Source organism: Panthera uncia, chromosome A2 (genome assembly GCF_023721935.1).
Source record: "Panthera uncia isolate 11264 chromosome A2, Puncia_PCG_1.0, whole genome shotgun sequence".
NCBI classification, from domain to species: domain Eukaryota; kingdom Metazoa; phylum Chordata; class Mammalia; order Carnivora; family Felidae; genus Panthera; species Panthera uncia.
Genome location: NC_064816.1, coordinates 83713482 through 83728287, shown reverse-complemented (window position 1 = coordinate 83728287; position 14806 = coordinate 83713482). Strand labels below are relative to the sequence as shown.

The 14806-nt window shown below is 36.2% G+C and overlaps 1 protein-coding gene across 1 annotated transcript in view; it reads left to right on the top strand.

Annotated features, from left to right (window-relative positions):
* Positions 1 to 14806, top strand: part of PCLO (piccolo presynaptic cytomatrix protein) — a 424370-nt gene that overhangs the window by 8008 nt on the left and 401556 nt on the right. The window contains exon 2 of the mRNA XM_049641366.1: positions 1 to 381. This exon is cut by the window's left edge and continues 1207 nt beyond it. Within this exon, the coding sequence (XP_049497323.1) occupies positions 1 to 381 (381 nt within the window). The remainder of the gene's footprint in view (positions 382 to 14806) is intronic.

Sequence of the window (14806 nt, the reverse complement as noted above, 5' to 3'; positions counted from 1 at the left end):
CCTGGCCCGGCAAAGCCCCCTCCTCAGCAGCCTGGCCCGGCAAAGCCGCCTTCTCAGCAGCCCGGCCCGGCAAAGCCCCCACCTCAACAGCCTGGCCCGGCAAAGCCCCCACCTCAACAGCCAGGCCCGGCAAAGCCTTCAGCTCAGCCATCTACAAAACCAGTAAGCCAAACAGAAGCTGGGAAACTTCTGCAGCCATCCACTGCTCCGTGTGCAGCCCAGACTCCAGGACAAGGCCTCTCTAAAACCATCTGTCCTCTTTGCAATACCACTGAACTTCTGTTGCATGTTCCAGAAAAGGCCAATTTTAACACATGCACTGAGTGTCAAACCACTGTGTGTAGCCTGTGTGGTTTTAATCCCAATCCTCATTTAACCGAGGTGAGTGTGTTTATTTATTGTGTTCATGCTCTTAAACCATTATCATTGCTTACACAAATGGTGTTTGGTTTATCACTGGTATGATAGGATGGCATTATTTTTCTCTTGTCCTTTCTTTCTCCCTCTCCTTCCTTCCTTTCTCTTTTTCTTCTCTAATTGTAAATTTAGAAAAAAAAAAGTTTTAAGCCATTTTCTCCAATAATAAGCCCAAAATGCTGCCACAATTTCTGATAACTTTGGCATATAAAGTCAAAATGAAATCAAAGATGCTGAGCATATACTCATTGCACTCTGTAAGATCCACACTATTTATTATTACTTACCATACAGTGATAATTACTTTAACTTTTAAATTCATACTCCTGCCTTCCAAAATTATGGTACTCTTAACTGGGATCATTTCTGTGCTGCGAAAAAAGTGGACCATGTTTTCCCATTATAAATACAATTTTAAACATTTTTTTAATGTTTATTTTTGAGAGAGGGACAGAGCGTGAGTGGGGGAGGGACAGAGAGACAGGGAGACACAGAATCTGAAACAGGCTCCAGGCTCTGAGCTGTCAGCATAGAACCTGATGTGGGGCTTGAACTCAAGCCGTGAGATCATGAACTGAGCTGAAGTCAGACATTTAACTGACTGAGCCACCCAGGAGCCCCATAAATACAATTTTAATATAAAATTAAGTACACTTTTCCAAACTATACCTCTCCTTTTCCTGCCAGTGATTTTGATATACCTTATGAAGTAATGTTTCACTTATTAGTTGAGAGTCATTAATAACAGCATAAGTCAGTTCGTAAAATGAAGAAGTCCTAAGAGCAGGTTCAACATTGATGGGTGTATTCTCAGAAGGATCATATTTTATATTTTTAAGTCTTTGGGTATGCCTTCCTGACTATCAAATCATAAAGGGGCCAGTAGTGACAAATGATTGTTCATCATTGTTTACTCTGATTGAGGACAGAAAAATAATTCTCAAAAATTCAGTTAATGTTAACCTAGCACTTAAAGGCCCTGGATAAAATCAGATTTTGATAGGTGGAGATTTGGGGACATTCAGGGAGAAGGACAAAAGCCCCAAACAGCAACAAACAAACACAAAACAAACAAAACACAAAACAGCAACAACAAAAAACCACTCAGAAATTCTCTGGAGTGAAGAAATAATACAGGGAAGGTGACATAATGAGATAAGTGACAACAGAGAGGCCAGAAGAATACATTTTTAAAAGAAATCTGGTGGCTCCCACCCGATGAGAAGGTGCAGAAATCACTTAGTTTGTCTGGAGGACAGCTGTTAGTGGCTTATGTGTACATTATGTCTGCGAACAGCCCAGGAAGGAGCTGACAGCAGGCGATGAAGGATTGTGTGATTTAAATATCCCCGAGAGAGAAAACTTGTGTACCCTTGTTATAAATGAAGTCTATGTTACAATAATAACAGCATTGATGATCGTTGGTAGCTGTTAGATTAGTTGGGATGTTTGCTGCCAAGGAGAGATAAAAATGATGTAAATTAAAAATGTGCCAACTTCTGGTTTTTTTCTTTTTTCTTTTTTTTTTTTTTTAATTTTTTTTTTTTTTTCTTTTTCAACGTTTTTTTTTTTTAATTTATTTTTGGGACAGAGAGAGACAGAGCATGAACGGGGGAGGGGCAGAGAGAGAGGGAGACACAGAATCGGAAACAGGCTCCAGGCTCCGAGCCATCAGCCCAGAGCCTGACGTGGGGCTCGAACTCACGGACCGCGAGATCGTGACCTGGCTGAAGTCGGACGCTTAACCGACTGCGCCACCCAGGTGCCCCTGGTTTTTTTCTAAAGTATCATTTGTTCTTCTTATCCCAAAGTCATATTGACTACCTCAACTTTCCAGATAAGCCATTAAAAAATTTTTTTTTACATTTATTTATTTTTGAGAGACAGAGAGAGACAGAGCACAAGTGGGGGAGGGGCAGAGAGAATGAGACACCGAATCCAAAGCAGGCTCCAGGCTCTGAGCTGTCAGCACAAAGCCAAATGTGGGGCTCATAGATCATGACCTGAACCGAAGTTGGACACCCAACCAACTGAGCCACCCAGGCACCCCCAGATAGGCCATTTTTAATGATAACATTGCAATTAATAAGAACATGCTGCTTTCAAATTATAGCAGAAATTGGATTATAAGAAGTTTGTTTATATGTTGGTAGCTTTTAAAATTTTAATGAAGATCTCTTTCTGCTCGTACTATATGACATTGATAGGAATGTACAGTAATAATGACTTAAAGCAATGGATGATCATTTCATAAAATGTCATTTGCCAATTTATAAAGCAGAAACATGCAGTTGGACTTTGAAGCCACGTATATTATTTGAGTACCTGTTATATGGAAGACATTTTAATATAGGTTTGGCAGGATATAAAGATAACTAAAACATAAGGCTGATCATAACAGAATCAGAGTATTAGGTTAGATAATATATGTACAAGGAAACGTAATATGTGGTCACATGATAAGAGCAATGAGAGATGAACAAATACTGTGGAATAGGAAGCGTCATTTCTAGTGAGTGAGATTAAGGAAAGCTTCATGGAGAAAATGGCATTTGAGCTAGGTTTGTAAGGATGGATACTATTCCAACAGATAAAGGACGTGAAAGGGGATGATAATTTGGTCCAAGACCTAGAGCCAGAAAAATTTACGGTGTATTTAAGGAATCAGAGGTAAATCTAGGTTGGCTGACGTGGTGGGGGAAAATAGACAATGAGATTGGAGAGAAGTTGAAGTCAGATTTTGGCCTTCAACGTTTAGCAGGTGGTGATGAACATGCTGCTTTACGAAACTTACTTGATTAATGTAGTCATACATTTGATCATTCATTCATTTTAGAAGTTTGTATCAAATGCTTCTTGTGAAGCACCAATGAGTGCTGTGACGCAATCAAGTATTCACTGGATATGGAGTCTTTCTTCCAGGAAATAAAATAGGGGAAATAAAAGTGGATATAAAAAAGAAATATATGTATATGAAAAGTAACTTTGTGTTGGGCTTTACATTTAACATAGTTCTTTCCTACTGGTTTAATCAAACTTAAATTTCCAAAAAATTCCATGGGCATATATTATCTGTACTATAGTTTTCTCTTTTCTAATAGTGAGAAAACTAGTGTTCAAGTGGTTACTGTGGTTACTTGTTAGGATCTTCATGGCAGTAAATAACCAAGCAGAATTCAAACCGAATCTCCTGATTCCCAATATATTTATTTATGGTAGAAGCAGAGATAAAGTGCTATGAGGTCAGAGGAAGAAAACATCACTATCAGTCGTGGGGGTGGGGTGAGGTTTGGGTATCATAATGATCTTTATGAAAACAGAAGAATTTGAGTTGGAAATGTGAAGAATAGCAGGAATATAGACACTTATAAAAGGAGTTGGGACTATGAGGGCAGGTCTACCTCACTAGCTCATTAAAGGAACGCATTCCCATTATTGTTGAGATGAACTTGGGCAAATCATTTAAACTTTCTGTAGCAAGGATGCCATTTGAAAAATGAATATAATAATCTATTCTCTGCCCAACACATTGGATTATTAGGATTATCTGAACATTTGTATGATAAGGTATTTTTAAATGCATTAAGTGCTTTTAAAGTTACAATATAATGCAATGTGGATAAGATTTAACTTTTAAAGTGTACTCTCACCTTTTTTTTTTTTTAATACTTGGATACAATATCATAAGTTGTTGGGTTCTGAGGTAGCAATCAAGAGCCATTTGATTATTTGATTTATCTTGACATTTCTTTCAACTTTATTTTCCCCCCATAAGTAAAAATGTCATCTGAGTTCTAATTCTAAACTCTTAATTTCTTTTTAATGTTTGTTTTTATTTTTGAGAGAGAGAGAGAGAGAGAGAGAGTCAGAGAAAGAGGGAGACACAGAATCCGAAGCAGGCTCTAGGCTCCTAGCTGTCAGCACAGAGCCCGACATGGGGCTCAGACCCACGAACCATGATATCATTAACCTGAGCTGAAGTCGGACACTTAACCGACTGAGCTACTAATTCTGAACTCTTTTAAGAAGGCATCTTTCCTAATTCTGTCCACCAAATGGGCAGTTCCTCACTCCTGAATTATCAAGGGGTTTAGAGTTGAGAAATTAGACCTCTGGAGAGAGTCTGGGAGCTTCTATTTCAAGAGATAATAAGATAGATGAAATTTTGGGAACAATCACCATTTCTGAGCTGTTCTATGGATCCATGAGGAAGTGAACTTTTCTGAATCTTCTGAAGAGGATGTAATGCTCTGGGTCACATTGCCCTCAAATATTCAGACTGAGTAGACAGTTTTTCTATGCAGGACAGGGACAGAGGCGGGATGTTCTTTAATTCTTTAATTTACATTGATTTACTATTTTCAAGTTTGAGTATGCAAGTAACTCTCAGTATTATTACTTTTGTAGTCTGTGGATTAAATAGAATACTGCTGTCTTGTATCACTTCTTGAAAAGACTAGGAGGATTTCTCTGATATTTTTTATTACCAATGTATCAGAATTATGACAATATGTGCTTATGAACATCCTGGCTCTTAAATGGATACTGATCTGGGGAGGAAGGACTGGAGAGGTATCATCACTCTGACAGCAAGCTTTAGGGAAGGGGATTTGACTTCCTTAACTAGACTTGTGAGCTTTCTCCTACTCCTGTCATACACACACACACATACCTTAGCTCAAATATCTATGTGAAGAGGATGGTATTTAAACCATCGACTCTGGTGACTGTCAAAATGTGTGCTGCTCCAAATAAACGTTAAGAATCTACTGGCTCTAAGCCTAAACTTTTGATGCCAAGAGGAGTTTATAGCTATCTTTTCTTACCAGTCCATTAATGGAATAAACCTCAACAATGCAGGCTCTCTCTTTGGGCTTCCTTTCTGACACAGAAACTGAACATTTGCTTTCTACATAGCAACAAAAGCACTTTTTCTCATTGTTTTTATTGTTCATATACTAGATATCTTTTGATACATAGCCTGGGGCAAGATTTAGGGAGAAATTTAAAGACTTGTCCCTCGTGTCTGAAAATTCTCCTGGCTCTTGTCAAATTTTGTAATCTATGAAATGACTTGTCATTTTTCAGTATGTTAATAATGAACCAAATGTTAGTTAAGGTGCTTTTTTTGGTCATATTTATTTTTGATCATAATGGACCATAGGTTAATCAGTCTCTTGGATGATACCAGGTATTTTATTGAACAAAAACATGGCCATATTTCCAGAGCTAAAAAACAAAACAAAAGCAAAACAAAAAAATCCCGAAAACACACACACCTAGACCTGCATATAAATTCCCTCCATTTATTAAAGCAAAACAAAACAAAAAATGGTGCAAGTTCTTTAGGTTGGCAAAATGACTTAACTGGACACCTCTTTGAGGTGGATAGGATGGCTGCATCTTCTGTTACTGGTGAGAGAAACTAAGGGCGGAAATGTGGAAAATGTGTTAAGAACTAGTGGGAAGGAGTAGAGCTCTGCCAAATGTCAGGAGGCTGGAGCCTGTGGAGAAAGAAAACCTGTTAAGAGCTTCCTGATGGTAGAGTAGCTGGAAGAATGTTTAGAAAAGGTGATATTCTCCTCTTAGTTGCTTGCTGATTTAGCACAGAGGTCTTCTCACCTCAAGTTCTAAGTAAAGTCGACAACACAGTTCCTCTTAAAAAGGAACACTGGGCACACGTAAGTTCGCCTCCTATCTCCAAAGGTCTCACTTTTTAAAAGGTCTTTCCAGAAGTTAGGAAAGACCACCAGCAGTATAAGTTGGCATGTTGAATTTCTAGAAGATAGAAAATGGGAAGATGATGACAGAAAAAGAACCAAGGAAACCATCAAACAAGTGGCTTCCTCAGGGAAGCTCTCTAGGCTCTAAGCTAGGAATGAACAAATATAGAAAGCAGTGATGGGCTATGGGTAGTGATCAAACAACAAATTAAAGAATTGCAGTAGGAACAAATATGACTAGTGGACTCTTTCCTAATCTCCAATGGGAAGACGGTAGGGAGAGTCTTTATTTTTCTTTCCCTCGAGCCAAAGCCAAAGAATTCTCCAAATGAAGGGATGAGCTGCCTAATGGCCCCTCATGAGAAAACTAGGGACTTTGGAAGAGAATTAGAAGTAATGCCATTCTTGCACAATGGAATAATTTAAAGGCGAAAACAAATAAAACATTACTCAACTGTGAGTCAACCACTCTGATCTGTTACTGTCCTGTAAAGCTGTCCTTACTTGCACACTGACCCTCTGTTGTCCCATATCCTCTCCTTTAAAGGAGAGGATGAATGGAGAGGCAGAACTGTCCACACACACAGAAAAACCTTTGATGATTACCTAGTAAATAATGGAGACATTCACTGTAAATGACAGGCTTGAAGAGACTTAACTTGACATTTTAGCAGTGATACCACATGAAGGACACAGGTGAAACAGTGAAAAACAAAACAAAAGAAAAAACACGTGACCTCCTAGAAGAGCATTCATTCGGGACATATAAACAACTTATAAAAATTCTTACTATTCTTAAGAACTGTTTAAGAGAATATTCCATAAATAATTAGCACGCTCAAATTTCACTGGGCCCACTTGATGGTCTGGAAAAGGCCTAAGATTTTTCCAGATTGTAGAGCAATTTAAAAAATTAGGCAACTACTTACCGAACCCTTACTGTGTTTCAGGCACCGTTCTAGACTTTGGGCATCTAAGAGTGAACACAGTACACAGAAATTCTCTCCTCATGCAGTGTGTATTCTAAGAGTGATAAACACATAAAATATATAGCGTGACAGCTGGTGATAAATGTTATTGAGAGAAATGAAGTAGCAGAAGGTTATAGCCTGGACCATGGGTGGGAGGGGTTGGGTGGTGAGAGTTCCCTCATTCCCATTGAAGGATTAGAGGCTTGAAACTGATAGATAACTTGGGAATCTGGTATTTTTAATAGTGACTAAAGGTTTAATTTGTGTATATAGTTGTAGCGAAAGCTTGGATTTTGGAATGGTTAAGGAAGGAAAGAGTGGGGAATGCACCTAGGAAGGTATAGAACTCTGAGATTTTCCTCTTTACTACTTCCTGTAGTAATATAGAGACTGGAGAATGGGCATTTTATCTCCGGTGTGGGGCTGTTTCTGGATGCCTGCCAATGGAGTTGTAGACATTTTGGGGAGGTGGTTATTTATAACTCTGGGGGATCTGGGGCCCTAAGAGAAATATTAAAAATCATGGAGAGTGTATCAAAGAACTCTAATAGGAGTTACAGAAAGAAAGAATCAAGATGGTGGAGATAAGCTCCAGAAGAAATTTCTCTGAGGTAAAGAAAGATTGAAGTCTTCAGAATGTAAAGGCCTACCCACTGGCCATGCAAAATTAATAAAATGACTGATAGGTGTATCCTGGTAAAATATCAGATTTCCAAAGATAAGGAGAAAACCGGAAAGGCTTCCACAGAGAAAAATGATATCATCTACAAAAAAAAGATGAGAAATCAAACAGCTACAATCCTCATAATCAGCATAGAAGACAGTAGATAGGGAGCACTTTCTTTAAGTTTCTAGATAGGATGATAAGATGAATTCTGTACCTCGGCAAGATATCGGGAGAGAGTGTGAGGGCACTTAAGAATGTGTTAACACATGAAAGAATGCAGGCAAGTTATCACCTCTCTCTCTGTCTATATGTACATGTGTACCTATCTATACATACATCATAATCAGTAGAGGAAGTTCTTTTATTAAAATGGAAAATAAAAAGAATGGATGGAAAATGTGATTACAAAATGGTGGTAGAATGTGAGATGATATTACATGATACAGAAATCAAACTGAAAAAGTTATGCCTTATTTTATTGTGTGTTAAAAATAGATAGTTCATTAAACATAATTTCTTGGAGATTGCTTAAGACAGTCCTAAAGTAGTGGTAATATAAGGTTGTCTTGAAGAACTGTAGCTTCTGTAGTAAGGTAAAAATTCATAATATTTTAAATTTATAGATCAAAACTTATTTGATACTATAATGGCAACCACAAGAAAAAATCAAAGCAAAACTTAACACTGATTCTGGAGAGTTAGACTTGGTGGTAGAGAGAGAAGGTTTTACCTTTAATGTCATACCTTTTTTGTACTTTTTTTTTAACCTTGTAAATTCATGTTACAATTAACACTTAAAAAAACCCTCATTCATCAAATGATTGGTGGAACAATTTATATGATGCGTCAGAATGAATAAAGGATTTAGATTCTTGATTTTTACATCTTCAGCGTGAGCATTTTACTAGATGAAGTGCCAGGAATTTGGGGTTCTAAATAACAATGGTGACCTGAAGGGCCTTATGCCTGTAATGGGAAATTTGGTCAGTTTTTAATACATTCTTAGTCACAGCCGTGTATGCTTTAACTGACACTGTTTTTTGTTGTTGTTGTTGTTGTTGTTGTTTGTTCATTTGTTTTATTTTGAGAGAGAGAGAGAGAGAGGGAGAGAGAGAAAGAATCTTAAGCAGGTTCCATGGTCAGCACAGAGCCTGACATGGGGTTTGATCTCATGATGGTGAGATCATGACTTGAGCTGAAATCAAGAGTTGGAGGCTTCCCCAACTGAGCCACCCAGGTGCCTGTAACTGACAGCATTTTTATGTGAATCCAGTGAAGGGAAATAGATGCTATTGATGCTAAATATAAGGTTCTTATATTCTGAAGTTAAAGGACTTTTTTTTTTTTTTTTTTTTTTTTGCTATTCTCTGACAATCCATATGGTATCATTAATAGGATTTAAGTAAAGGATATCTTGATTTTAACAGAATTTATCTTCCTTTAAAATAGTTTTCTAATGAATTTAAATGAATAGAAATACCCAATCATTTAAAGCTCTATATTACTTAAATATGTCTACAGACACCATATTTATTTAGCTCTCATTTTTTGATATGCTTCAATTTGCAACGTCTTTCTCATGACTTGGATGTTCCCTGTATAAAATAAATATTTCTCATGCTCTACCCATTAAGTTTAGTCATTAGCATCAAAGCCTTTTTTTGTTTTTTTCATTTTCAGCTCTTAAATGACTAGATGTTTCAGGTGACTTTCTGCGTATCCAGCTTTTGGCTTTTATAATATCTACTAAGGCTGTTGTTACATATTATTGCCCTGGTATGATGATATATATAACTTGGTAAGGACAGATGTTCTGTTGTGAAAGCAGATACCCACACCTACACAAAATCATTTACTGGATCAGTAAACTTAATAAAGTGCTGGGTTAACTTGCTCATTGTTCACATCCCTTGAGAAAACATATCTAACACTTGCTCCCCTTCCATATCTTAATTAGCTTAGATTAAAATGAGCTCTTCCTTGCAAATATGTCAAAGATAGTGCCTTGAAGATAAAGATGTAAATAGTCTGGTAGAAGTTTATAATTATTTTCCTTAAAGTAGTGCCCACATCAAGTGCATCAGTAAGGCATCAGAAGATCTGGGATGTCCTCCTAGCTTTGCCCCTCACACGTACGTATTTTTGCTGATATTCCTCTGAATTTACTTTGAAGTTGTTGTAGTTACCTTTGATAAAGGAGAAACAGCTTTCCCATAAACAGTGCTTCTTGCCTTTTTCTTCCTTTAGTAAAAAAGGGAGATAGGTCTTTGGTCGCAGAAAGGAGAGATCTTAGTTTGAACACTGCATTTCAGACTGTGCACTAGGATCTCTATATGATTTTTGTCACTTAATGCTCTTTTAATAAGGTGGTATTCACATTTTAAGGGTGACTAAAGAGAGTAAAGCAATCAGAACTCATATTGTAAAGTCATTTGAAATCTTCAGTGTTTCTTTATAAATTAACCATCAGATGGCCCTTTGGAAAACTGGAAGCAGTATGGGATTTTAGACTTGAAAAGTGTGCATATGAACCCTAGCTCGGCTGCTTACTTGATGTATGGTTTGATCAGGCCATTCTATTTTTCTGAATATTTAGTTTTCTTAGATCTAAAAATATTCATAAAGTAAAAAATCACATTTGGCAATATAAGTGGAAGTGCTTTGAAATTGAAACTAATAGATAAACATTTTTTTATTATCATCATTATTGTGAATCTTTATAAAAATTCTGAAAGGTAAGTAGGGATAGTGTCATCGTTGTTAACTCCATTTGTCAGTGATAAAATGAAGTTAGGGACTTGAGGTGACTTATATGGTCACAAAATTACTTAGTAGTGAATCCCATACAAGAACTTAGATCTGCTGACCCCAAATTTAGCATCATTTTTTATAAGAGACCATGTTCTCTTTAAATAGACCACTCCTTAAATTTGTAGGTTAAAGAAAGAATGTGTGCATGTGTGTAAATTTTACATATTCTTAAAGTTAAAAAAAAATTTACTTGGCGGCAGTTTATTTTTGGAATTTAGTGTAAACAAAACTGAGGTCCAAGAACAGTGGTTTTATACCTTCCTACTCACTGTTGCTCAAACCAGAGCTTTATACTGCTGAGTTCTTTTTGTTCTTTAAGAAAACTGTGAGCTCTACTCTTCGCTAGCCACTCTGTTAGATTTTGAAAATATAGATGATGAAGTTGATAACTTTTTTCAGTGTCAAGAACTGAACTCAGAGTCTAAAAGGAGGGGTGATAATTTAGCAAGTGAGGATGGAAACTTGTTTGTAGAATAGAATATAATGAAGTTTATATAGATAAGATCCAGTCTCACCTGAATATAAAACGACTAACCACTTTTTCTATGTTTTTCTTTAATCAAAAATACAGATTTTAAAAATCAGTTGTAAAACAATTGATGGAGATATGACATTTGTATCATTTGTTCAGCAAAGTTAGAATTTTCAGTAGAATTCATGGAACAACTCATAAGAGCAGATTTCTGCTTCAACAAAAGAAAATAAGTCAGTGGTAGGCATTATAATGTGAATATGTGATTGGGAATTCTGTAGTTACAAATGTTCGGAAAAATTTTAATGTATAAATTTATGTTTTTAAACGTCACAGAAGAAGGATTTAAAAAGTGGTCATAAGGAAATAAATGGTAATGAAAAATGTGGATGGAGTCTACAAAAAATTGAAAATAATATAAAGGTTATTAAGTGTAATTTTAAAATCACACTTTCTGGGGTATCTGGCAGGCTCATTCGGAGGAGTGTGTGATTCTTGATCTCAGGGTTGTGAGTTTGAGCCCTACCTTGGATGTAGAGATTACTTAAATAAATGTTAAAAATACAATAGAATATGACAAAATAAAATAAGAGTTTCCTTAAAGACATTCTTGAAAATGGGCATACGTACAACTACATAAAATTTGAATAAATACAAGTTATAAGTGGCTCCCACTCACAGAAAGCTTAAACGAGGCTAAAATACTCATGAAATTTTGTTGTTTTTTACAAAAATTTAATATACTTTAAGCATTTAGTATATTTTTTGAAAAAGTATTTTTTTTCCTTTCCAACTCAATGTACAAATGATTATCTTAATTCCAGTGAGCATCTGACTGAATTAAAGATCTGTAGCTTTGAAGGGTGCCTGGGTGGCACAGTTAAGTGCCTGACTCTTGACCTCTGCTCAGGTCATGATCTCACATTAGTTCAAGCCCCAAGTTCTCTCTTTCTCTCTGCCCCTCCCCCACTTGCACACATGCTTGTGAGTGTGCACGCTCTCTCTCTGTCAAAAATAAATAAGCTTAAAAAAAAAGATATGTAGCAATAAACAAAAAAAAGATACATAGCTTTCGGCATGTATAATGCGTTCACAATGTTTATGTGACCTTTGGTTCTTTTTACTAATGGAATTTATATCTTCATTTTTACATGAAATAAGAGGACAATTCAACAAGCTGTTTGCAGACATAGCCTAATTTGAATTATTGTATCACAGGCTTCAAAACTGTGTGATAGCTCAAGGTGTATGTTAATCATTAAAGTTCTAAAAGTTGGAATTTGCCATATGAGAGACCGTTTAGAAATGTTAATGCATAGTGTTATGTAAGTTCACTTGACTGATTAGGGATTCTCCTCTCTGTGTGACTGTAATAGAGTACAAATATATTTTCATGTCTGTGTAGTATAATAATTTTTTAAGTTTTGCTTGGTGAAAGTGGTTTTCTTGTTTTGGACTGCACTGACAAACATTAAACTATGCTTTTTTTTTTAATGTTTGTTTATTTTTGAGAGAGAGACAGAGAGTGAGCACGAGTGGGGGAGGGGCAGGGAGAGAGGGAGACAGAAATTCCAAAGCCAGCTTCGCGCTGACAGCAGAGAGCCCCATGCGGGGCTTGAACTCACAAGCCGTGGGATCATGACCTGAGCCAAAGTCTGATGCTTAACCAACCCAGGTTCCCCAAACTGTGCTTTTTTTAATTGATCTGATTTTTTTTTAGGATTTGCATATGTTAGTGTTTGCTGAACATCATTATGCTTTAAGAAGGAGAACATTTTATGTTTAGTGTATATTTCATGAGGTTTGGTAATGGTTACTGAATTATGCAGCAGAAATTTGTAATCTACACACTTTCAGAGAGAAAGTATCCTTCCCACTTCTGGATGGACCGTTTTAAACTAAACTGTTGCCCAAGTTGCTAAGCATGTCATCACATTTCTGAGGAATGTTAGTGCCCTGTTTTTAGCCAAAATAAATTGTGCATTAATATGCACAGCTAAAGATGTCAGCTACAGTGAGCCATCTGCAGCCAAACTGCTCTCAGTGAGTAACTGCCTCTGTGGAGGAGGTCCTGTGGCTTGGGCAGTCCTTGAATAGCAGAAAACAGAATGTTTTCAAGTGATAGCTTGGTTTCCTCTTTATAATAGGATACATTGCATTATTATATAATGTAGGTTATGCAATTATGTCTTTTATGGCCTTCAAAACAATACAAATAGTACAATATAAGATATAAATAACATACTCAGTAAATACTTGATGAGAATTTGATGAAAAATAGGAAAAAAATCAGAGTAATTAAATCATGAGAAGTGGTTGCTCCATTTGAGTCCATGTGATGAGAGGAGAGAAGAAGGAATAATTGGAAGAACACTTTAAACTGAAAAATTAAAAAAGAAAATTAAATCGGAGTCTAAGTGCTGTGGTTCATACTATAGTAGTGAGAGCTGAGAAGGGTAGACCTTGGAATATTAAGTGGTAAAGGAGGAAATCCACTGTGGCCTGTAAAGATGGGTAATATTCAGGTAAGTGGAGGAGGAGTACACATTGGGCTGTGCATCATGACTAACATAAGACAGAAAGAGGATACTGCCGTGACAGAGTAAATGGTACATATAGATGTCCTGGTCTGCAGAAAAGTTTAGTTGTTATGCTTCCAGAAGTAGGAACCCAGCAAGTTTTGTTTTATAGGGACAGGATGAAAGCATGATTGAAGAAAATTTATTCTGCAGCTCATGTGAATTGGTGTGCACATCAACACATATAAATTCCCAACATCGTGTTATTCTTTTGATGTTCCATTATTTCCAGTAGCCTGCTATGTTGAACAGAGATTGCATTATAAATCTTATGTAGACTTTGTGTTTAAAATTTGCAGTCTGGAGGGCAGTGAAGACTGGATGTTAGTCATTAGGGCTTCTAGACATTTTTTTTTTTTTTTTGAGAAATTTTTAGCTAAATAGATTAATAACAGTAATAACAGTTTTGAGCAAGAGCATTCTTTAATTCTAGAACACCAACATTTGCCAACTCACCTTGATGCTTAGATGTATTGAGTTAATTATTTTAAATTATTACTGAAGACACACTCTTAAAAATCAGAATATAATATTTTAGTAATCAAAAGTTTTTCTAACTTTGTTTGAAAGTGGCAACATTAATTGAAACTCTCTATATACAGTTCACAAACTTAAGTGATACCTCTTAAAACATTTAAATAATACATTTATGATTATTCATCAAAGTCCTTAGATAATGAAGTTGTGTTACTGTATTTCACAGCTGTGATAAAAAACAAAGGTTCAACAAAGTAGAACCCAGGGGATTGGATTAAACAGGGAGGTGTGTTATATTAATTATATGCAGGACTACGCTAGAATACATAGTGACCTCAGAATGAGCAGAAATCCTGGCTAACCAGTCTCTTATCCCATTTATGCAGCGTATTAAATTAGAAGAGTGAATGAACAACTTTATTCCTTTCTTTTATTCCTTTCCAAAGAGCTAATTGAATTAGAGTAGCTCATTAAACAGTTGTGTCTCTAGACCTTGAATTCATTTGTATACTTTCTGTAAGTAAAGCTTTGGGTGGGGAAAGCAAAAGATGACTATTTTTTCCTTTTGTTATGTAAACTCTAGAATTGCAAATAGCTGAAGCAGGATGTGTTTTTTTAATAAAGTTGCACTCATTCATTTTAATGTTTATATATTGAAGATAAGAGTTCTTGGACACATCGATATAATT